Here is a 26,797-nt window from a genome sequence, read left to right on the forward strand (position 1 = left end):
TTTAAAGGAACAAATTGTAACTCCATGCTCGCCGATGTTTGTTTTAGTAAGATAACGCCGAATCACGCTCTGACACGAGCACACACAAGATTACAGACAGTTGCCATTCTGTGTATTTTATACTTCTTTGATGTAAATCAAGCAAAAATATCATTGCTGAAAACAATTTAATTTCATTTTAAATCACTCGAACTTTCAATTTTCAGTCCGAGGTACAAAACAAGTATGTTGTAAGGAAAAGAATGTCTTACTTATGCTCAAAGAGGAAAACTAAAGCGGAAAATGATCGCTTTAATTGCGTAATTATCCATCCATTTTGAGTAACGCATTAACCAGTACAGGTCTTAGATTAACTTGTGATCAAACACATTATTTACAATATTCTCATTAAGGTCCGATAGAATCTCGGATGTTAAAAGATAGAAGGAATGCAAGCGTTATGATACGATGTTTACAGTAGATGTTGGGACTATTTTGTTTGTTTTAAATCTTTCTCAAAATATACGGACCAGACATTTAGGTTTTTTAAATAGTGAAACAGTAAACTTCATCTAAACATACAAAAAACAATTCACAAAGTATACCGTGATGACTTGATTGACATGTACGCATACAAAACAAGGCAAATTCAGGTTTAACATAAATTTTACTGATTAAAAAGCAGCAGCACCAAGATGAAACAACATATTGATAAAACATATTAGATATGCAAACACTGACGTACTCGGGTGTGAAAAAGAAGATACCATAATTATATTCATTATCACCAAAGACACCAAATGATATTTCAGTAAATTTTATTCATAAAAAATCTATGTCCTTAAACAGATAAAATACTCCTTTAAAACTGCTTTGGTAGAGGGTCGGGAGAGAAACATTTCTGAAATTATTTTGAATCGGGCTGGCGCTTAAATGGAAAGTTTTTTTAGTTTTCGTTTATAAAGCTAGACCTAGAAAACTGAGCCTACTTCCTGATGGCCATTTCAACAAATTAATATGGTTTGAATGAATCTGGTAGCGGATCACAAAACATTTCATTAAATTTATTTTGAAATAGGGCCAGCGATTTCACAAGAGAATTCAAAAAGAGATATAGACAACACTAGCTCCAACAACTCACGAAAAACTTTAAAACAATCATTAAAATAAGATGGGGGTAGTCCAGTGAACACTGCTGTGAAATAATTTTGAAATCAGGCCAGTGGTTTCTCAGATATTTAAAAAAAAATTTTAACATGACAACCATAATTCTTTATGGATCACAAACATTTAAAGAAGTCTGAAAGGAGACAATGTTAGGAATATTCCTGTAACTTGTTTGGTGGTTTAGAAGATGTCCAAGAAATTGCAAATGGCGGACAGATGACAGGCATCTAACGAACCTTAAAGCTAGAGCAAGAAACGGTGAGCTAAAATCATCACACGGAATAAACTGTTCATACTTTCTCTGCCTATTGCTTTCAACGTAAATATAGTAGAAGTATACGGAAATGTAAAATCGTTTTTGAAACTGAAACTTTATTTCTCGCATTTGTGGTTAGAATTCTTACCCTGACGAATGCCTGCGCATTTTTACGCTTTTACTAACCCGATGTTATAATAGCCATGAAAATTGCTACAAAGAACTACATTCTAGATTTTCATTAGAGGTGAGTCCATAGGACACTGGTGTCTCCACTTTCGGTCACTTTACATCGTGTTCCATGACTCCAGGTGAAATATTTTAAAGATATATACGAAACAAATTTTAAGCACTTAGAGTGTATTTTTATGGCCATAACTCTAGCTGAGTAAAATCCCAAATAGAATTTCACATGCTATATAACAATCCTCTGTTTTCTGACTACGTCAAATACTTTCTGGCATACATGCAACAAAAACACATATGACGTGAATTACAGCACGAGCAACACCTGAACAGGTGACAAAGGCCATGCTTCTAGTACGACAAAAAAGAAACAATCATACGGGATCAGATTTCAAGAATGATAATGAGCGAATACCAAAATATCTGAATACAAGTTGAATTTGGCGCCATATATATTGTAGGCTGGTCATTTTAACTTTTTGAGTTGAACTAATTCCAACATAAACTTTCTGGTGTAGAATACATAGTATCAAAGGAAATGAAACGCATAAAAAAGTCCTCAAAAATATCATAGCACATTTTTGAGATATTGCATCTGGAATTCTGAAGTAACATCTGTTTTGTATTGTGACTCCACTATTTGTATACTATAGAATAAGTGCCTACTTTGAATATCAGGGGAAAAAATCAGAAAAAAAATGTTATTTTAAGATTTCTGAGAAATACTGGCATGCAACCACCTTTGTTAAAAAGTGTCGGGTGTCAAAATTTAAAACACAGGATTTCTAACCATATTAATACATACATAATTTCTATAACAAAGTCATCGGCATTGGAGTTAAACAGTGTTGAACACCAAACGTGTTTCTCAAAGTCAGAACATTCATAGGGGATTTAAAAACAAAAATCAATTCACAATGTTACTGCAGATGGGTGGGGTACTTCGTACCTTTTTGTCCTAATTGGACAGACTGCAGAAAAAAAAACAACATTATGTCCATTGATTATAATAATTTTCCAAGAGATTGGTTGGAAATAATCATCAGATGACTTCGGTCTAATGACTGATAACCAGGTTCTGCAGAAGTCTGTCAGCCAAAGGTGACTCTTTCTGACTTTTTCTCTCCATCAGCAAATGACTGAAATGGATTAAAAAGTCAATTACATTATCCATCTTGACATATAAATTCACTTTTTCCAATTACTGTAAATGAGACTACGCTGTACAGAAGTATTATTGGAAATTACAGATTCTCTTGGCTGGCAATGGAAGGACTTATACGACGAAACCTTATCATGAGAAAGTAATAGAAAACAATTTAAATGAGCTAAGTCGTAATTTTTCCTGTGATGACGAAACTCTGTTTTTAATGACAAGGTATGTGCTGACGAAACTCTATTTGATAAGATAGAGCAACTTCTTGTGGAATGTTGGTGGTTCTGGTCAGGTATCCGATCGTGTCTGAAATAATATTTAGAGGGGCTCCTTGGGTCTTATTCCTATATGAAAAGCTGGAAAGTCGCCTACAAGTGTGTCAGTGTGTCCCCAAACCAAACATTAACAATACCTATATAATACTCTCGTAGCTAAAATTGCTACTATAACGATTTTCAATGTCGTTCATATGTCTATGTTGCCCCGACCCCATGCCGGCCATCTATTTTTCGCTTGAGGTTTTCTTTAAAAAGGTGTGAGCGGACGAACAGAAGACGGGAATATGACGATCTCGTAGTAACAACAATTACTGCTATGAAAAACAAGTATTACCTTGCATATTTTTGATTTTCAGGTAGTTTCGACCTTAGTGCAGCATTGACGGTGAAAAGGTTGAACAAGTCCCTCTGAAATAATACAAACAATGCCTTTAAAAGGATATATTACATAAGCAGATTAACTTTAACTCTGCAAAAATATTCACGAAACCTGGTATTTAAGTGGTTTGTGATTATGTTAGATCAGACAATACCTGGGCAAGACTCCTTCCTACTCTATACACTTGGTATTTTAGTGGTTTGTCATTATGTTAGATCAGACAATACCTGGACATGACATCCCATCCTCTAACTCTATTCACTTGGTATTATAGCGGTTTGTCATTATGTTAGATCAGACAATACCTGGGCATGACTCCCTCTTACTCTATACACTGCGTATTTATGTGGTTTGTTAATATGTTAGATCAGACAATACCTGGGCATGACTCCCTCCTACTTTATGCACTTGGTATTTTTAAATAAGTGGTTTGCCATTATGTTAGATCAGGCAATACCTTGGCATGACTCTCTCCTACTCTATGCACTTGGTATTTAAGTGGTTTGTCATTATGTTAGATCAGACAACACTTGGGCATGACTCCCTCCAACTCTACACACTTGGTATTATAATGGTTGTGGTGTGTCATTATATTAGATCAGACAATACTTTGGTATGACTCCCTCCTACTCTACACACTTGGTATTTAAGTGGTTTGTCATTATGTTAGAACAGACAATACCTGGGCATGACCCCCTCCTACTCTATTCACTTGGTATTATAATGGTTGGTCGATATGTTAGATCAAACAATACCTAGGCATGACTCTCTTCTACTCTATACACTTGGTATGATAATGGTTTGCCTTTATGTTAGATCAGACAATACCTGTGTATGACCCCCTCCTACTCTATACACTTAGTATTTAAGTTGTTTGTCATTATGTTAGAACAGACAATACCTGGGCATGACTTCCTCCTAATCTATAAACCTGGTATTTTAATGGTTTGTGATTATTGTAGATCAGACAATTACTTGGCATGACTCCCCCTACTCTATACACTTGGTATTTTAGTGGTTTGGTTTTTGTTTGTTTTGGGTTTAACGCCGTTTATCAACAGTATATCAGTTATGTAACGGCGGGCAGTTAACCTAACCAGTGTTCCTGGATTCTGTAGCAGTACAAACCTGTTCTCCGCAAGTAACTGCCAACTTCCCCACATGAAATATCAGAGGTGGAGGACGAATGATTTCAGACACAATGTCTTTTATCAAATCGTCACGGAGAACTTACGCCCCGCCCGAGGATCGAACTCGCGACCCCGCGATCCGTAGACCAAAGCTCTCCTTACTGAGCTAAGCGGGCGGGCTTTTAGTGGTTTGTGAATATGGTATATCAGACAATACCTGGGCATGACTCCCTCCTACTTTTTACGCTGTGTATTTATGTGGTTTGTCAATATGTTAGATCAGACAATACCTGGGTATGACTCCCTCCTACTTTTTACGCTGTGTATTTATGTGGTTTGTCAATATGTTAGATCAGACAATACCTGGGCATGACTCCCTCTTACTCTATACACTGCGTATTTTTAAATTAGTGGTTTGTCTTCGTGTTATATCAGGCAATACCTGGGCATGTCTCCCTCTAACTCTAAACACTTGGAATTTTAGTGGTTTGTCATTATGTTAGATCAGACAATACCTGGGTATGACTCCCTCCTACTTTTTACGCTGTGTATTTATGTGGTTTGTCAATATGTTAGATCAGACAATACCTGGGCATGGCTCCCTCATACTTTATACACTTGGTATTTTTAAATTAGTGGTTTGTCTTTGTGTTATATCAGGCAATACCTGGGCTGTCTCCCTCTAACTCTAAACACTTGGTATTTTAGTGGTTTGTCATTATGTTAGATCAGACAATACCTGGGTATGACTCCCTCCTACTTTTTACGCTGTGTATTTATGTGGTTTGTCAATATCTTAGATCAGACAATACCTGGGCATGGCTCCCTCATACTTTATACACTTGGTATTTTTAAATTAGTGGTTTGTCTTTGTGTTATATCAGGCAATACCTGGGCTGTCTCCCTCTAACTCTAAACACTTGGTATTTTAGTGGTTTGTCATTATGTTAGATCAGACAATACCTGGGTATGACTCCCTCCAGCTCTATACACTTGGTATTTTAGTGGTTTGTCAATATGGTAGATCAGACAATACCTGGGTTTGACTCCCTCCTACTTTTTACGCTGTGTATTTATGTGGTTTGTCAATATGTTAGATCAGACAATACCTGGGCATGACTCCCTCATACTTTATATACTTGGTATTTTTAAATTAGTGGTTTGTCTTTGTGTTATATCAGGCAATACCTGGGCTTATCTCCCTCTAACTCTAAACACTTGGTATTTTAGTGGTTTGTCATTATGTTAGATCAGGCAATACCTGGGCATGACTCCCTCCAGCTCTATACACTTGGTATTTTAGTGGTTTGTCATTATGCTATATCAGACTTTACCTGGGGAAAACTTCCTCCAACTCTATACACTTGGTATTATAGTAGTTTGTCATTATGTTAAATCAGACTATAACTGGGCATGACTGCCTCCAACTCTATACACTTGGTTATTTTAGTAGTTTGTCATTATGTTAAATCAAACTATAACTGGGAATGACTGTCTCCAACTCTATACACTTGGTACTTTAGTAGTTTGTGCGTGTGTTCGGGTTTAACGTCTTTTTCAACAATTTTTCAGTCATATAAACGACGGTGTCTACTTGTAGCAGTGAGCACAATGCCCAACTTTATAGTGCTGCCTCACTGGAATATCACGCCGTAGACACGTGGCATGATACCCCACCCAGTCACATTATACTGACACCGGGCTGACCAGTCCTAGCACTATCCTCTTAATGCTGAGCGCCAAGCGAGGAAGCTACTAGTACCATTTTTTACGTCTTTGGTATGACGCGGCCGGGGATCGAACCCACAACCTCCCGCACTCGAAGTGGACGCTCTACCACTAGGCTACCGAGGCGGTATTTTAGTAGTTTGTCATTATGTTAAATCAGACTATAACTGGACATGTCTGCCTCTAACTCTATACACTAGGTATTTTAGTAGTTTGTCATTATGTTAAATCAGATAATACCTGGGCATGACTGCCTCCAACTCTATACACTCGGTATTTTAGTAGCTTGTCATTATGTTAAATCAGATTATACCTGGGCATGACTGCCTCCAACTCTATACACTCGGTATTTTAGTAGTTTGTCAATATGTTAAATCAGATTATACCTGGGCATGACTGCCTCCAACTCTATACACTTGGTATTTTAGTGGCTTCATTATTTCAACTGCGGTATCATAGTCTTCTTCATCATAAGCCTTTATAGCCTCAAGAATGGGAAGAGTAACGTCGGAGTAAACCTTTGCGATATCTCCTATTCCATTCCTGAAAGTAATTGTAAATAAGTTGTTTTTTATATGGAACAAACATTTTGAAATAATTACATTCGCCCCGCCATTTCCCATGTGAAAATTAGGATGTTCATTTCGTATGAACAATAAAAGGAAAAGCGCGAAAATTATGTCAACGCTGCTTAGTGATACCGGGCCGCTGTTTTGACGATGTAAACTACATGTATTATTATTAGCATTTGGAATTAATAAAACACAAATAAATAAGCGCCAAAGCATCAATCAATTTAAATTACTAATTAATCATTTTTAGATAAGTATGAAGTCTTCAACAAATCTGCAATTTCTAGCTAAGTAAGAAATTACAACACTGTAGTTACTTACTTTATAGATGATTTAACGCTAGCTAAAAGACGGTCGCTTTCTGCTTTATTTTTAGACCCCAGACAGGCCAGCATGGTGTTTATATCATAATATGACCATACGTTGTCTTCAACATGTTCTTTGGCAATTTCGAAACAGTCAGACCATCTAGATCCCAAATTATAACCTGGATAGAAAGGGTCATCACTGACAGTCAACAATAAAACGATTGATGCAATGTATGTATCTCTGAGTAAAACAGCATTCACCATACTATAGCAGTCATTAATACTTTCTGTTCAAAACTAGGTTTTACAGTGGAATTGAAGCGCAAGCACAGGTATAATTTTGTTCATAAATCTGAAATTTCTATTCATCAGAGTTTTGGAGTTAGTCCTTTTAAAAAATGTAAAAACATATATCTCTGTCGCTGATAAATACAACCGTATATTCGAAGAAGAAATGTTCCTTTATCAAGTAAGGAAATGAACCAACGGCTGTTGGCTGTTACTAACTGTTCCTATTCAACATAGTCTTGTCATTAAACGAAGTTAAACGAATGAACAAGAAAAGTCGACAAAATGTTATAATTTTGTAAAGTAAAATAAAGTAATGGAACCAATTACTGCATATTAGTTGTTCACAGTAAATAAGTTTGTGACACTAAAATCTATTCTCATAAGCTGATACTGAAATTACAGCTTAAACCAAACATTTAACAGAATAGGAACGCCACGACACCACACGAAAGCCAAAACCGATGGATGAGTCCATTAGTTCTGCCTTTCCTTTTAACAGCTAAGCTAAAACCAAACTTACCTTCAGCTTCCAATCTGTAACACATTGAAGCTGTATCGGTAACACTGAACATTGTTTTCTTACTTTTCATAAACGGTATCACCTATATGTAGAAAAAAAAAAACACTGATCAAGAGGTTTTCGGCCATCACAATATGATCAATAGTATCAATACCAAGAGCTTTTAGAGCAGACACAATGCCCCATGCTGGGAAGTAAAATAGGGTATAACTTCAGCATGCCCCATTCTGGATTAAGAATTTGGTACATCGTATACCAGGGAGACAGCACGATCGATACGGGAAATTAAAATAAGATAGTATACCTGAGGCTGTCTGAGGTCACAGCACATTCGATGAGGGTTAGTACATTGAAGTATATCTGAGCCAGTGGCTAGAAACCGGATACAAAACAAGAGCTGTTGGAGGACAGCAACGCTCGACTATTCAACAGCTTTGTCAACTGAATAAATATTAAACTCGACAAAGGGGCATAATTTTGTAAAAAAAGCAAAATATAGTTATGAAACCTGTGCAGTGTAAGTCAGTTTATCACTGTGAATAAGTGTGTGAAGTTTTATTCCATTTTCACCAGTGGTTACTAAGATACCAGCATACATATGGAAGTTGGCAGTTACTTGCAGAGAACGAGTTTTTTCTGGTACAGAATCCAGGAACACTAACTGAAATACTGTTGAAGAAAAACAATAAAACATTGCTGCCCTATTTGCAACCGTGTATAGATACAGTTGTTTTAAACAGATATATCTCGCACAGAGGCTTGTCAGTTTGCTGTGTAATAATGATATGACCATGACCTCACGCCTAGTGACCAAAAATGAAATGGGGCATTGACTTGCCAAATCCAACCTTGACCTCAAGCCTAGTGATGCAAAATGAAATGGGACATTGACTAGCCATTTCCAACCTTGACCTCACACCTAGCGACCAAAAAAGAAATTGGACATTGACTGGACATATCCGACATTGACCTCAAAATGAAATGGGGCTTGACTGACCATATCAAATCATGAAGATTGATGGCTGTTAGCTTAAGCATTTCCTATGTATTGATAAGAAACCATTTCAGTCTAAAAATCACAGCAGCCTTGGCCTTCAAAACAAAAGGGTTTACCTACTGACCACTGGCAATCACGATGTGTCTTAATGGCCAAATAATTAAGGTTTACCCAGAGGAACGCCCGTCCTTAAAATAACAAAGGTGACTATTAGGCTCTTACACAAGATGTCCTATAATTGTGTCGATCTGATGTACACAAAAGCATAAAATGGCAATCAACCTAGGAAATATGAAATGAAATTCCTAGGCCAAAGTAATCTCTATTAAACTGCATTCATTTCAATCTCGGGGTCAATGTGACATTTATCTAAAAGATGTCAAAAACGATACGGGTCTGATCGAAGCCAATCATTGTTTGAAATATGGCAACAAAACGACTAAGCTTTCTCAAGATACTTTTCGGAAACCGTTTCCTTTCACAAAGTCGCTTTGATTTTGACTACTTAAAGCTACAGCATTCTCTACAAATAAAAATTGTCTACCAACCGACTGACTGCCTGACCGACATCCAATTGCAAAATAAAATACCCCTCATTTCCAAGGGGAACATAGAAACATCATTCAGTTTGATAAAAATGCTCGATATTCTGTACATGTATTTGTGTTAAGAAATTATTTAACACACATGTACACAGATTTGAGATCTTCCATCGCAAGTCAGGCATAGCATTAGTCACTCATCACTTTGACCAATGGGCGTCAGCAAATTCACTAATTCGCCATCTTTGATATATACAAATTACTGTAACCTATTTTGAACAAATGTACAAATTATCAAACGAGTTATATCTTCACAGTAAAACATACTTACATGATTGTCAAGTATGCCGAGTGTAGATTCGGTTTCACCATTCTCAAAGTAATAAAGGGCCCAGTGCCAATAATTATGGCATAAAAGTCCATTATCCTGAAATAAAGAATTTGAAACAAGGTGTCCATATCACATACACCAGAATGGATAGTAAAAAAAGAACAATACAAAGCATTAAACTGACTTCACAAGACATGCACATAGGCACAACGTGTGTTAATACCCGTCAACAAATTATATTATAATGAAATCAAATTGATACCATTTATATTCAACAACAATCGCATTACAAAATTAAAATGAACCGCATACTGACAATTATTACATGTAAAACTAAAGCTATCGCTAAGTAATACCCCCACTAAAACCCTTCTAAATTTTGTTTCTGTAGAGTTTAACCAGTTTTCATATGGAAGAGACCCATGTGCTTCTACGGGAATTAATTTCAAGCTCATGAAGGCACCTAGGTGAAACAAACGGCCTTCCGTAAGCCAGCAGAATCGCTTCCTAATATGAAAGAATTCACTCCCAAGACCTGTTTCGAACCCGCAGTGGTAAGGACCACTGGCACCAGAACAGAAAGAAAATGCCTCTGTACATGTTATACCCTACCCCTAGGTATTCTATAAGAACCATGGTCATGAACGGGAAAACATTTCTCAACATAACATAAACGCGCAGTTCGGTGAATGGGTACCTAGTATTGAACAAGTGATAATTTATCTTCCAACGTGCACCAGTCACATTGTCTCAATATTCCGTATTGCTGAGATTATCAACTTATTTTATGCTTTCGTCAACGTTACAGAAAAAAACTTGCATGACCTTCCCTAATGAACATCCGGTCTAGAGGTCACAGCAGTGTGCACATGTTAGGCGTAACGTAAACAAACAAAAACAGAATTAAGAAAAATCACAATTTTACACTAAAACTCGAAATGATGAATGAAATTCATCTTGTATTATGCTTTTTAATTTGAAATCATACATTGGTCTACATCTGTTCTGTTTATTTTATTCATTTTGCACATTTATGCTGCATTTTCACATATCAGCGAACATGTGTAGTAAAATGACGATTGACATACATTTTCACAACAGCCAATCAGAATGGTTTTGTAATCTAGAACGGAACTTCACCAGGGAAGGTCAAGCAAGTTTTTTTGTGTAACGTTGAAACAAGAGATCACAGAGTGATCTTGGCGCCCACCAATGTGCCATTTTTGAGTGTTCCAAATTTCAAGACTTACTGACTAGCTCAAGGTCAAATTTCATTTCCGTACACAACACTTTGCATGTGGTCCAAATTCGAAAGCTGTAGCTTGAGAAATGTGAAAGTAGGTCACTAGATCAATTTCAAGGACGAAATGTGAAAGTAGGTCACTAGGTCAAAATCAAGGTCAAATTACACTTCAGAACACAAATTTATGCATGTGGTCCAAATTTAAAGCCTGTACCTTCAAAAATGTGGAAGTAGGTCACTAGGTCAATGTCAAGGTCAAAGTTTGTTTCGGTACACAATCCTATGCATGTGGTCTAAATTTGAAGCCTGTAGCTACAGAAATGTGAAAGTAGGTCACTAGGTCAATCTTAAGGTCAAATTTCATTTCGGTACACAAAACTATGCATGTGGTCCAAATTTGAAGGCTGTAGCTCGAGAAATGTGAAAGTAGGTCACTAGGTCAAGGTCAAATTTTATTTCCGAACACAGAACTATGCATGTGTTCCAAATTTGAAGCCTGTAACTTCAAAAATGTGAAAGTAGGTCACTAGGTCAATGTAAAGGTCAAAGTTTGTTTCTGTACACAAAACTATGCACGTGGTCCAAATTTGAAGGCTGTAGCTTGAGAAATGTGAAAGTAGGTCAGTAGGTCAAAATCAAGGTCAAATTCCAATTCAGAACACAAAACTATGCATGTGGTCCAAATTTGAAGCCTGTACCTTCAAAAATGTGAAAGTAGGTCACTAGGTCAATGTCAAGGTCAAAGTTTTTTTCAGTGCACAAAACTATGCAAGTGGTCCAAATTTGAAGGCTGTAGCTACAGAAATGTGAAAGTAGGTCACTAGGTCAAAATCAAGGTCAACTCATGTGAAGGTTCATCTTGCCACTCAAAACCATACATGTGGTCCAAATTTGAATGTTGTAGGTTATTGACAAGAAGATTTTAAAATCTTTTCCCTATATATGAACCATGTGACCCCCAAGGGCGGGGCCATATTTGACCCTAGGGGGATAATTTGAACAAACTTGGTAGAGAACCACTAGATGATGCTACATTACAAATGCCAAAGCCCTAGGCTTTGTGGTTTGGACAAGAAGATTTTCAACGTTTTTCCCTATGTAAGTCTATGTAAACCATGTGATCCCCGGGGCGGAGCCATATTTGACCCTAGGGGGATAATTTGAACAATCTTAGTAGAGGACCACTAGATGATGTCATATACAAAATATCAAAGCCCTAGGCCCTGTGGTTTTGAACAAGAGGTTTTTCAAAGTTTTTCCCTATATAAGTCTATATAAACCATGTGACCCCCGGGGCGGGGCCATATTAGACCCCAAGGAAATATTTTGAATCATCTTGGTAGAGGACCACTAGATGATGCTTCATACCAAATATCAAAGCCCTAGGCTCTGTGGTTTTGGACAAGAAGATTTTCAAAGTTTTTCCCTATATAAATCTATGTAAATTATAGAAATAAACAAAGGGCCATAACTTACTAAAAAATTGTTGAACCAGTCTGATTTTCAGGGGGACACAACTAGGGTACCAATACATCATTCTGACAAAGTTTGGTCAAAATCCCCCAGGTAGTTTCTGAGGAGATGCGATAACAAGAAATTGTTAACGGACGGAAGGACGGACGGACTGACTGACGGACGGACGGACGGACGGAAGGACGACGGACCACGGACGCAGAGTGATTTGAATAGCCCACCATCTGATGATGGTGGGCTAAAAACTATAAACTACGCGTTTTTTTTTGTAAGATAAGAATATATTGAAGAAATATGGCCGGTACACAATGGAAGATAAATTACCACTTGTTTGATATCCATAGTACACATTTACCGAACTGCGTGCTTTAGGTATGAAATGTGCGATTGAAACGGGTTAGTATATTTTCCCCTTCATGACCATGGTTCTTATAAAATACTTAGGGGTAGGGTATAACATGTACAGAGGCATTTTCTTTCTGGTCTGGCGCCAGTGGTAAGGACAAGCGATTCGAAGTAAGCGGACTAAGTCATTTGTCCTTCGAAACCCCCAAAAGCCTTCTATAAAAATAACAGATTGAAAATTCTTCAGCTCTTTCTTATGAGAGCGGACGGAACAAAAGTGAGTCCTACGAAGTATGAAGGGATAATAAAACCGGTTTATAGCAATGAATACTACATTTCATTACGCTATGTAACGGCCCTGAGAAACAGCAATAAAGGAGTATGGCATAATACCTTGCTTTTGTTGAAGTAAACATATTTATGTCGGCGTACCGTTCCATATTTTCAGTGACGAAAATCATAATCAGAATTAACAAGAGCTATCGGAGAACAGCAACGCTCGATTAAGTGCTTATCAGCTCAAGACAGTGGACAAGTGTGTGAAGTTTCAATCCATTCCCATTAGTGGGTACTGAGATACCAGCTTACATACAAGAATTTAACCCAAAACTCCTAAGTTGAAAAAGGGGCATAATTTTGTAAAATGTGAAGTTGAGTTATTGACCCTTTGCACTGCATGTCATATCATGACAGTGAACAAGTGTGTGAAGTTTCAATCCATTCCCATTAGTGGATACTGAGATACTAGCTTACATACAAAAACTTAACCAGAAATTTCTATGTTGAAAAAGGGGCATAATTTTGATAAAAAGCAAAATAAAGTTACGGGACCTGCTTTGTGCATGTCAGGTCATGACAGTGAACAAGTGTGTGAAGTTTCAATCCATTCCATTTAATGAGTACTTAGATACCAGCTTACATACAAAACCTTAACCAAAAAATTCTAAGTCGAAAAAGGGGCATTATTCTGTAAAAAAGCAAAACAGAGTTATGGAACCTGTGCACTGTAAGTCAGTTTATCACAGTGAATAAGTGTGTGAAGTTTCAATCCATTCCCACAAGTGGTTGCTGAGATACCAGCTTACATACAAAAATTTAACCAAATCGGGACGCGGACGCGGACGCCGACGCCGCCGACGCACTGGCGAGTCCAATAGCTCTACACTTCTATGAATAGTCGAGCTAAAAAGAAGTACTCACGTTCCAGTTGTTTTCAGTTTGAGTCATGAACTTGATCCCTTCACGGAACTCCCCAGTCATCTCTTTACAATGTGCCACGCAATGTGCTGCCCAAGCATCATGACGATTGATGTCTAAAGCCTAAAAACAAAATACATTATATATATATATATATATATATATATATATATATATATATATATATATATATATATATATATATATATATAGATATGTATATATATATATATATGTATATATATATATATATATATATATATAGGAAACAAATGCACGCACTAGTACATAATTGTTGCTGCAGAGTTATAAAGAACGCTTAACTGGACTCTTTGCAAAGCTTTTAACAAAATAAATACGGACAGAGTGGCAAATTACAATCTTCAGCCTAACACTGTTGTATTAGTACCTAATTCTGAGGACCGACATATGATACTAGAGCAAATCAGAAAGTAAAAATGCAAAAGGATTACATTTTAGCATGCAATAGGTCGTCTCTATTTGCACCATGTAAGGTTTTCGTTGATGTTTGGACTGATCCATCATTCAAGCTGGCAGTACAATTTATTATTCGAAGGGGTTGGTGTTCAATGAAAATTTACTGACTCGTAGCAAACAATGCAAACAATGATGTGCAGACTGATCTTGGTCTGCACTGGTCGCCGAGACAAATTCTCTTGTCGACAGCAGGCCAAAGGTTAAAAAGCAGTCCGAACGTGCTACAAAAACAAACATCACACAAGCTATTCGAACGCGACACAAATTCACGCATCATCCAGATAACATGCGTTCTCAACTCACACGTGCAATTCTAATACGGAACAAATAAAACCCCAAAATATCAAGTGTTATGATATCTTTTCCTTGTCTGTTTTGGGTTTAACGCCGTTTTTTTTCCAACAGTATTTCAGTCATATAACGGCGGGCAGTTAACCTAACCAGTGTTCCAGGATTCTGTACCAGTGCAAACCTATTCTCCGCAAGTAACCACCAACTTCCCCACATGAATTATCAGAGGTGGAGTACGAATGATTTCAAACTAAAAAATTATTGAGTCAAATCGTCATGGAGAACATGGCTCGGGGATCGAACTCGCGATCCCGCGATCCGTAGACCATCGCTCTCCCTACTGAGCTAAGCGGGCGGGCTGATATCATTTCTGCACATGAAACTCGAATATGGTACAATAAGGGCGCCACCTAACGGGGCATATTATGCCCGTTCGCAAGCAGAATAGGACAATATTATAGCCATTAAAACCAAGTAGTTTTGAGGTGTGTGTTGGGGAAGAGGGTAGAAAGTTTGGGAGTGTCAAAAGTGGTAAAAGTCGCACATCAATTGAATCTGATAACACTAACAGATAGAAAACTTGGAAGTGTCAAGAGTTATACAAAACAGATAATAACCAGAAAAGATGTTTAAGACGTTTCATTACTTTAGTATTAAAACTATACATTACCTTTCTTGCTGTTTTCTCAGCTACAGAATACATGTTTGTCTCCTCTAACCCAAAGGCATACATGCCCAGAAGATCTCTGCAATTAAAAAAAATCTAATATTCTAATATGTTGCAAAGTACACTTGACAAGTCTCAGAACTACATTACGCCTCCCCTTCACATGTCTCACACTTACCATGAAAACACATTGACAAGTCTCAAACTTACATAACCAACCCCATGACATGTTTCAAACCAATACAGCTCGCCTATTGACACATCACAAATCCACAGAGCTCTCCCCTTGACAAATCTAACATTTACATATCTAGAATGTTGACAAGTCTAAAATCAACACAGTCCATTACTTGAAAAATCTAAACAACATAGCCAGCTCCTTGATAAGACTCAATACAACCTAGTAAGCCCCTTAACAAGTCTCAAACCAACCAACACAACCCGTCCTCATAGATCATCAGTGTAAAGGCTGATCTGCAGATCGCCAAGTGAAGAGTTCGGTCCCATGTTTTCCATGCCGATTTGAAAAACGGCTTTTTTGTCTGAAATCATTCATCCTTCAGCTTCGATACATGTGGAGAAATAAGCATCTACTTGTAGAGAACAGATTCGTAACTAACTTGAACCAAGGAATACTACTTAGATGAAGTACCCATCGTTACATACTTGTGACAGAAATAATGATGAAACATGTTGCTAAACCTAAATACAAAGATATATAAGATACACTCAACTTCTCCGCCGCGGCTTTCAACTTACCCATAACAAGGTGTATCCGGTTTCCAGTAAGGCAGTACTCTGGAGCAGCTGTCTCTAAGTCCCTGTGACAGACCATTAACAATATACATATCATGGAGAAATTTGAGGGACAACATATCCATGGGCTTCTCAACCAATATGTCCTCCCACTTCTCACAAGCTTTGTTCAAGTTTCTGACAAACAGATATGAATTAACATAAAGTCATTTTTGCAATGTTTCAATGGCGGCATTATGACATTTTATATGCGTTTACCTTTTAAATATACATCTAATGCTCGATAAAAGTGTGAATAACTTTAGGAAACTTAAACATTCCTAATTTTGTAACTACATTGCAACCTCTGTATAGCTAAAGCTGAAGGGTCAGAAACGCATACAATAATGTTTCACCTAAAAATAGAAAATGGGAAATTTTACTTTAAAATAGGTATAAAACTTATCTCACCCTTCTGACAGATATTGCACCGCTTCTGCATGCTTTCTTTCCCATGGTTTTACGTGCGGTTTCTTTGCCATCTCGGCCATCTTGTATACTTCCTGCGCATGCGCATAATTCTTATGGACAAACTGGAACATGGCTCCCAGCTTGAAGACGTGTCCCATCACTGCAAAATATCACAAAAATCACAACAAAGTTGGCTTCTTTTTGCGAAAGCTAGTCAGCAGCCCTTTAATTAAGCTAATGTTTAACATAACTGACACCGAATAAAAATTGTGAGATACATGTACCATTGACCGGTAACGCAAAAAGGGAACAACTTCATTTCGTCTCTTTGTGTAAATATATTGCAATAGCTAGATCTCAGTTTGAAAAAGCATTTGCAACTTCTCGCACAGAAAGCAAAGTTAAAACCACAGTGAGAATCGAAATGTCCGGTCTTTTTCATCCTATCGTAATACCGACCTGTCAATACGGGCCGGAAAGACAACATGAATAAATAATTAGAAATGGCGGTCAGAGGGTAGAAACGCTCGACTACTCACATGGGTTATCACTAAAAAGCTAAATGGAAGAATATAATTGGAATTAAATTGCAAAACGGACATCAATTCCGCATCAAACAAACGGTAAACAAATTATCATTATATTTTATGTAAAGTCATAGATATAAAAAAAACAAAAAACGGTTAATGTTACAAAATACAGCTTACAAAAATCTGGGTCTGCTTGAAACATTTTGTTCATGCATCCCTCCGTTCCACCCACACTTGTGTCGTCAAAGTGATTCACAATCTGAATAATAAAAATATTGTAAAATTTCTCAAATGACACAAAAGAGAGGAAAAAAGAATGAATTTTAGAACATGTACTTTACATAAAACTGGTGTACATGTATGTTAGCAATATATGGCCTCAAAACACATATCAAACTTTCATATGGATTTCCTGTATAGAGAAAGATGCATCTGTGTGAGATGTGTACGTTTTCTTTTTAATGGTTATTTACTGTAAGAATTATCTATGTGAGAGGATTTGTACCTTCTCCTTTTAAAGGATTTTCAATTCAGATTAATAAAAAATGTTAAAATCACACGCTATCATCAATCTGATAACACTAGTTATCATACTGATGATAGCATGCGACTATAACATAGTTATCATATTGATGATAGCGTGTGATTTTAACATTTTTTATTAATCTGAATTGAAAATCCTTTAAAAGGAGAAGGTACAAATCTATCTGAGAGGATGTGTACCTTTTCCATTTAATGGATTTCTACTCTAAGATCTACCTGTGTGACAGGACGTGTATCTTACCCCTTAAAAGGATTTCTAAAGTAAGATTAACCTTGTGAAAAGTATCTGTATACATTGTCCTTTTAATAGATTTTACATCAAGATGTACCTGTGTGAAAGGGTTTGTATCTGTTCCTTTTAATGGATCTCTACAGTAATATGTTACCTGTGTACGGGGATATGTATACATTTTCCTTTTAATGGATTTTACATTAAGATGTACCTGTGTGAAAGGGTTTGTATATTTTCCTTTTAATGGATTTCTACAGTAAGATGTTACCTGTGTGTGGGGATGTGTATGCATTTTCCTTTTAATAGATTATACATTAAAATGTACCTGTGTGAAATGGTTTGTATCTTTTCCTTTTAATGGATTTCTACAGTAAGATGTTACCTGTATGAGGGGATGTGTATGCATTTTCCTTTCAATGGATTTTACATTAAGATATACCTGTGTGAAAGGGTTTGTATCTTTTCCTTTTAATGAATTTCTACACGGTAAGATGTTACCTGTGTGAGGGGATGTGTATCTTCTCCTTTTAATGAATGTTTACAGTAAGGTGAATCTTTGTGAAAGGTCGATATGAAGGTTTACGAGTTTCATTAATTTCTTTTTCGCCAAGAGACGTCCCGTGCGGTCCATATAGTATATTTCTTACCGGATATGATTTTTGCTTTAAATAACAGGAGCTGTCCGTAAGACTGCGCGCTCGACTTTTCTCAGTGTTTGACTCTGAATTAGAGTTTTGCCAGTAAAAAAGAATTTCAAGTTAAAAAGGGACATAACTCTGTCAAAATCCAAATCAGAGTTATGGGAATTGTGTCTCCTGGTGTAGACTTTGGTAGTAAATAACTATTTTGAGTTTCAAGTCAAAAGCTTTAATAGTAACAGAGATATTTGACTTTATCAAAAAAGTTAAAAAGGGGCATAATTCTGTCAAAATTAAAATCAGAGTTATGGGGATAGTTTCTCCTGGTATACACTTTCATAATAAATAACTATTTTGAGTTTTAAGTCAAAAGCTTTAATAGTAACAGAGATATTTGACTTCATCAAAAATTTTAACAAAAAAATCTAAGTTAAAAAGGGGTATAATTCTGTCAAAATTCAAACCAGAGTTATGAGGATTATTTCTCCTGATGTAGACTTTGATAGTAAATAACTATTTTAAGTTTCAAGTCAATAGCTTTGATAGTAACAGAGATATTTGACTTTATCAAAAACTTTAACCAACGGCGACGCCGACGCCGACGCCGACACCGGGGCGAGTGCAATAGCTCTACTTTTTCTTCGAAAAGTCGAGCTAAAAATGGCTGCCACTCATTTGAAGGGTACACACAGAAGTTTTACCCACGGGACAGAGATGTTTTCAATCCATTTGTTAGGTATACACATTGATTCACTTGTGTGAGTAGATGGTTACCTTTACAGGCTACAGCAATATTCATCTGAGTAAGGAGGCGGTGTTTATACATAAATAACCACAGCAAGATTAATCTGTGTTGGTTTGGGTCTCTCACGCCTTCACATGGTTTTTACTGCAATATACAACATGTATAGGTTTGGGCGCAAAAAGACTTACCTGTGTGAGACACGCGTCGTACATCTTACATGCTTCATCGCTAGGAGAGGAAAATTCCAGACCAAATGTCTTCCAATCCTGAAAAAACAACAAGAAGAAATGCATGTGTGAAGAATTAAGGGGTCCGTCTTGTGTACATGTTTATTTATATTAGTTGTATTCTCATGGACGGTATATGGCAAAATGTCGGCAAATAACTTTACACATGCATTTCGTATGTAGAAAAATCATCGATAAGGTACATGAACTTGGAAGGCGAATTACAAAGAATTTTGAAGGAATGATGTGTTGACGGGCATGTTCTAATCTCTGGCCTGGCCTGGCCCGGCCTGGCCTGGCCCGATGAGCCCATTTTTCGACTGGGCCGGGCCAGACAAGGCCAGGCCATATATTTCAACTTTGTAAAAGGTGAAAGTGATTTCTATAGCATCTTTAAAATCTGACCTTTGGAACTTATTAATTGAGGAATAAGTTTGGATATTTCAGACATTATATAAATACATTTTGAATTCCCACTCTGTAAAATTATACACCTGGGAATAAGCCTGTAGCTAACATAACTATTAAGTCTAATTTAAGGGTGATGCCTGATTAATTGTTATGACTATTATAAGGGGATCTCCACCTCAGCTGACTCTTGACTGGTGGCTTAGTTTTCCCCCGGTTGAATAACCTAACTAATTATTATTATTTTGTCTATAATAGTTTTGAGGATAATTTAGTATTGTCCGAAATTATTGAACTACCACTCAAGAATATTCCGTATGCTTCCGTAAATAAATTTCCGGTGCCCAAACATAAATAAAAATACAAATATTGAAAACCAAATAAAATATAAACATTTCTTTACCGCCAGGTCGTACATGCAGATATAGTTGTGCTGACAAAACGTTCATCTACCAATCTCGGGACTGTGAGTTCGAGACACCTGTTTGACCATTTTCATTATCTTTTTTTTTAATTTCATCTGTAAACTTAGCATGCAGGAAAATTGTCACTTATCGTGATTTATTGTTCATTTATTGAAAGAAATACACAAGTATTTGACATTCTTCTACATACAAGTTATTACCATAAATTGTTGTAAGAATAAAAACAGTATCAATAAAATGACATTATATTGATTTAATGAAAACAATCTGAATTGAAATCGAACCCACGGTAACATGCGTGAAAGTCGGAGAACTTACCACTACGCCACTGTGCCATTGGTAAACTATGCATGTTATTTTGGTCAATTTAGATATTTTCAGGTTACAAATATGGTGTAAAATAAAGAAAACGCCCGAAAATATTGGCGAAGATTAATGAGTGGCACCTGTCAATACTAACGGACAGCAACTTTCAATTTATAAAATAATGCTATCTCCGTTCTAGGATCTGGGATAGTATGATGCAGGGAAGCGATAAATAAATTTTAGAGTTTAGGTTATACAAATACTGAATATTTTTGTAAGACTGTTTTTATATTGATCTAAGTATGTGAAAAAAATCCTACAGTTTTGTGAAACAGGCTCAAGAGCATCTTTTAGCGTCAAATATATCACTTAGAATTAACATTAACTCAATGCACAATTATTTTTTGTGCAAGAAAAATATGAACAATCTAAAATGCCAACACCCTGACAATGAGTTAGAGGTCCCACAATGAATATTATTTTCATTACTCTTCCATAAATTGAACATCAGCTTAATTAAACCAAACACACATTAAAAGTTCATCTGAACAGTTAAGAGGTCAGCTAAGGATAGTAGGGACACAACCTGTAATTACAATTCCCAAAGAGATGCATTCACTGCTTTCAAATATTCAGTAATATTGCAGCAGGTAAACTTATCAATGAAATTAGCCATTAGTTTTAAAACCAAGTGTTAAAGTTGACTTTAGATAATTTAATCACAGAAAAAATGGGTAGTTATCATTTAGCTACACCATTTTCTTCAGTGCCAATCTGTATTTCAAATAAGATGAATGACGGCTAATTAATGATTCTCCAGAGGATTGGTTTCTCATTTTGTTTGACCTTCAGCAAGTAAACAATGCAGGTTAATACTGCCTGCTACTGTAATTGTATATTTAGATTTTATGCCATTCATTTCTCTATGTACAATAAAAGCTGGCCTGGCCTGGCCTGGCCTGGCCTGGCCCGGCCCAGTCGAAAATTGGGCTCATCGGGCCAGGCCAGGCCAGAGATTAGAACATGCCGAGTTGACGGACCACCAATAAAATGTTTTAGAGGAAAAAACAAACCTTTTTTTTTTAAAAAAATGCCACACAATATTTTTGTTCGTCTTGTCAAGTAATGATTTGTTCGAAACTTTAGAATCTTATCGTTTACACTTACATATTTCCACTGAATACATGGGTCATTTTTAGATTTTATTTTCGTATCTTAGTTGCCAAACCAAGATCAAGTTTTTTTGTTGTTTTTTCATACGTAAAAATTAATTTGCCAAACATACTTTGCCTTATGATCGATATAAATGTAAAAGGAAATGTATTATGTTGGTAAAGATTTGTACTAAAATGATATAATTAGAAAGGCTAGCTAGTTTGTAAAAGCATAATTTAATATCTCTCTGCCCATTCTCTTGGAGGCATGTTCTAATCTCTGGCCTGGCCTGGCCCGGCCTGGCCTGGCCTGGCCTGGCCCGATGAGCTCTATTTTCGACTGGGCCGGGCCAGGCCAGGCCAGATTTTATTATACATAGAGAAATGAATGGCATAAAATCTAAATATACAATTATAATAGCAGGCAGTATTAACCTGCATTGTTTACTTGCTGCATGTCAACCAGTCCTCTGGAGAATCATTAATTAGCCGTCATTCATCTTATTTGAAATACAGATTTGGACTGAAGAAAATGGTGTAACTAAATGATAACTACTCATTTTTTCTGTAATCAAATTATTTAAAGTCAACTTTAACACTTGGTTTATTTAAAGTCAACTTTAACACTTGGTTTAAAACTAATGGCTAATTCATTGATAAGTTACCTGCTGCAATATAACTGAATAATTTACATGCACTGAGAACACATCACTTTGGGAATTGTAATTACAGGTTGTGTCCCTACTATCCTTAGTTGACCTTTTAACTGTTCAGTTGAACTTTTAATGTGTTTGGTCTAGTTAAGCTGATGTTCAGTTTATGGAAGAGTAATGAAAATAATATTCATTAATTGTGGGACCTCTAACTCATTGTCAGGGTGTTGGCATTTTAGATTATTGATATTTTTCTTGCACAAAAAAATAATGGTGCATTGTGTTTATGTTATTTCTAAGTGATATATTTCATGCTAAAAGATGCTCTTGAGCCTGTTTCACAAGACTTTGTATGATATTTTTTCCACATACTTAGATCAATATAAAAACAATCTTACAAAAATATTCAGTATGTGTATAACCTAAACTACAAAATTTATATATCGCTTCCCCGCACCATTCTATCCCAGGTTCTAGAACGGAGGTAGCATTATTTTAGAAATTGAAAGTTGTTGTCCGTTAGTATTGACAGGTGCCACTCTTCATTTTATATCATATTTGTAACCTGAAAATATCTAAATTGACCAAAATAACATGCGAAGTTTACCAATGGCACAGTGGCGTAGTGATAAGTTCTCCGACTTTCACACATGTTACCGTGGGTTCGATTTCAATTTAGATTGTTTTCATTAAATCAGTATAATGTCATTTTATTGACACTGGTTTTATTCTTACAACATTTTATGGTAATAACTTGTATGTAGAAGAATGTCAAATACTTGTGTATTTCTTTCAATACATGAACAATAAATCACGATAAGTGATACTTTTTCTGCATTCTAAGTTTACAGAGGACATATTTAAAAAAATGGTAATGAAAATGGTCAAACAGGTGTTTCGAACTTACAATCCCGAGATTGGTAGCTGAACGTTTTGTCAGCACAACTGTATCTGCATGTACGACCTGGCAGTAAAGAAATGTTTATATTTTATTTGGTTTTCAATATTTATATTTTTATTTATGTTTGGGCACAATTTTTTTTACGGAAGCATACAAAATATATTCTTGAGTGCTAGTTCAATAATTTCGGACAATACTAAATAATCCTCAATAGACAAAATAATAAAATTAGGTTATTCAATTTGGGGAAAACCAAACCACCAGTCAAGGGTCAATTGAGGTGGAGATCCCCTGATAATAGTCATAACAATTAATCAGGCATCGCCTTTAAATTAGACATAATAGTTATGTTAGCTACAGGCTTATTCCCAGGTGTATAATTTTACAGAGTGGGAGTTCAAAATGTATTTATATAATGTCTGAAATATCCAAACTTATTCCAAAAGTCAGATTTTAAAGATGCTATAGAAATCACTTTCACGAAATTGAAATCTATGGCCTGGCCTGGCCTGGCCTGGCCTGGCTCAGTCGGAAATTGTGCTCATCGGGCCAGGCCAGGCCAGGCCAGGCCGGGCCAGGCCAGGCCAGAGATTAGAACATGCCTCTCTTGGAAGCGCAAACAATAAAGATAAGGTAACAAATCTGACTCACAAACATCTGTTAACCTTGCCTTCTGGTTCACATTATTAAAATACCCCCATATCTTTTAAACGTAAAATCTTAATGTAAAACTAAAAATTATATTAAAGTCAAAGGAAATGTTCAGCATTTTAAATAATTTCATATCTAAGGGACGTAATGACAAGTAATAACATGCAGTTAAAATATATTTCTAATCTCTTATGCTGTTGGTCTTTTGGTCCTTAAGAAATCTGTAGGAGAATCTATTAGATGTAAAAATGTCATAAGATGTTGCTTATTTAAAGCAGGCCGTCGAGATTTTCTCAAAAACACATATAATTTATATGCGTTGAAATTTTAATGAGCAATGGAAGAAACTTTGTGGGATCTGATTTTTGTGGTATATTTTAAACATAACCAAAAATATTATTCAGATGGGAGTAAATTTGTAATAAATGAGAAACTCATCATTCATTCTGAGTGTTTAACAAACAATAACACTTAAATTGTTTTAAATGTCATATATACAGTCAATGACAAAAAAAAAATACCTGCACTGCGGACAGGTAGCTTTAAACATGATCCTCCTTTAATGTGGCTGTTCAGGATTTACGATACAAAGATATTCATTAATGTTTATGATAAATAGAACGGAATAGAAAATACCGGGGTAGGCCTACATCGGGAACATTCGTGTACGTCGTACTTATCAAATTGGGCATACTGAGTAGATAAAGTACAAGAGAGTAACATTTTTTTTTCTAAAATTAAACATAATTTTTGCTCAAGTTCAATACGAAAACATAAGTCGAAGATGTTAACCCAGGTTTCCATCTATCATCTAAGATGTGTCAGATCGAAATAAACCGTTTATTAGTACCATTTGATAGCCTTACTCATTTGGTTAATTATAGCCCCGTCACAAAGACTAATGGGTATTAAATAATGTATAAACCCTAGTCCAACTAAATTGACCAATCCATGGGGTTGGGGGGGGGGGGGGGGGGGGGGGGTTTGGGGAGCAATAGGCGACTCACAAATATAAAACAATATGACCTGCCCTGAAAGATCTATATATAGCTTCAATAAAAGGTAAAAAAAACCAGGTCAATGACGTTGAATTAAATAATTAGATCTATACTATACAAACTGAAACAGAGGTTATTTCAAACACCTTACCTGTGCGCTCCTCCAGTGGCAATGGGGATGCGGTGGCATTTTGTGCAGAACCAACAGAATCTGTAGATCTACTCCTGACTCCTGGTGTTTTTATCTACATGTTCTATTTTATTTTACATGTTCTATTTTTAGGATGTCCAATGGTTAATCGGAAAAGGGAGGTCACTCAGTCATTTTTAAGTTATCCTAGTAAAATATATGTTTTCATGGTGACACACTTCCCTCTTCCATTTCCAGCCTTGCCAAATTCACACTAATCCTAAATTAAAGATGTTTTGTTTTTACTATCAATGCATATGTTTTGCTTTTTACTATCAATGCAATACATTTTATTGATCGACGGATATTGTACAGGGGCGGAAAGGGAGAGGGCCTGATACTTTAGTGTATCAGATCACGAAAAATTAAGAATTGTGGTTTGTTATTCATGCGTAATCTTAAGCGACCAGCAGCCGAGTAGTTGCGAAGAATCTAGAAGATCTATTTCAATTGTTTTTATAACCGGAGATTCTGTGTAAGCTAGCAACTCAGTTCGTGTCATAAATCGGCGGACTTTCAGATTTGAGAAATAGATCTATTAATGATAGGACTAGGCCCTACTTAGTTTTGTCCACATGCTGTTCTTTGCTGTATTGTATTTATCCTTCGGAGCCTCGGCTATGTTCTTCCAACTTTCATACATTCCTTCTTAAAATACCAGAAATTTGCACAGCGGTACTCTAACATTTATAGTTTTGTGATTATAACAACCTCTATGTTTTTCTTTCTTTCTTTTTTATTGTTGTAAATACCTATACACATTTGAAATAAAAGACGTTTAAAGTCCTATTGGGATTTAAACTTTATGTTACAAAATAGATGGCACACCAGGTGCTTAATTAGTTCCATGGTTTTAAAAGCACTATTTTCAATATTAGTGAATACAGTTAGAACCGTAAAAGGAGGTAATAAAAACAATGTATTCAATAAAACTTTCTACTTTGCTGATTATTCAAACCTTTGGAAAATATTAGAGAAAACTATTCATTGAAAATAAGATCTGAGAAAAGGTTAGTATAGTGTATGTTATAGCAAAAAAGTGACTGTATTATAAACAATTATAAACAAAGGTATTATGAGCCTTTAAACTAAACAAGAAATATCTTAAAAAAAGATGGTCGGCGTGATGCAACTGAAGCACAAGTTTTATATGGGCAGAAACCTGTATTTTAAATCTTTTGGCAATGTTGAAAGGGGCCTCTGTGAAATTTTGTATAAATGAGGACAGTAGTTCTGAAGAAGACTTTGTTTAGAAATTGTGGAGGGACTCAAGACGGACACCAAACAATCACAAAAGCTCACTTTGAGCTTTTGGTGCTTAAAAGATGGTAACAGTAAGTAAACAATATTGAAATACGTTCTATACTTTATTTCTGGAATTGTTGGAAGCAACATAAACCCTTTCCCTACTTCAGCTTATTATCAAATTTGTCTATCATTCAGAATATGTACAGTA

General features: G+C 36.1%; 1 protein-coding gene across 1 annotated transcript; it reads right to left on the reverse strand.

Annotated features, from left to right (window-relative positions):
- Positions 1-627: 627 nt before the first annotated feature.
- Positions 628-25,630, reverse strand: LOC123540356 (tetratricopeptide repeat protein 38-like). Its single transcript, XM_045325319.2, has 13 exons — positions 25,303-25,630; positions 19,617-19,694; positions 17,448-17,529; positions 16,741-16,900; positions 16,294-16,467; positions 15,538-15,613; positions 14,082-14,201; positions 9,821-9,916; positions 7,951-8,032; positions 7,153-7,318; positions 6,646-6,802; positions 3,357-3,430; positions 628-2,727 (listed from the first exon to the last, which is right to left on the reverse strand). Exons 1-13 carry the CDS (start codon positions 25,339-25,341, stop codon positions 2,646-2,648), a joined length of 1,386 nt encoding a protein of 461 aa, XP_045181254.2. The 5' UTR covers positions 25,342-25,630; the 3' UTR covers positions 628-2,645.
- Positions 25,631-26,797: the final 1,167 nt, after the last annotated feature.

This window comes from Mercenaria mercenaria, chromosome 16 (assembly GCF_021730395.1).
Source record: "Mercenaria mercenaria strain notata chromosome 16, MADL_Memer_1, whole genome shotgun sequence".
Classification (NCBI taxonomy): domain Eukaryota; kingdom Metazoa; phylum Mollusca; class Bivalvia; order Venerida; family Veneridae; genus Mercenaria; species Mercenaria mercenaria.

Bases quoted from the DNA above. Each gene is read 5' to 3' on its own strand.
- LOC123540356 (XM_045325319.2), bottom strand. From the start codon at position 25,341: ATGCCACCGCATCCCCATTGCCACTGGAGGAGCGCACAG. The intron at 19,695-25,302 runs GTAAGGTGTTTG...TTGTTTTTTCAG, and splicing joins GCCACTGGAGGAGCGCACAG to GATTGGAAGACATTTGGTCT. The intron at 6,803-7,152 runs GTAAGTAACTAC...AATTACTTTCAG, and splicing joins AGCGTTAAATCATCTATAAA to GAATGGAATAGGAGATATCG.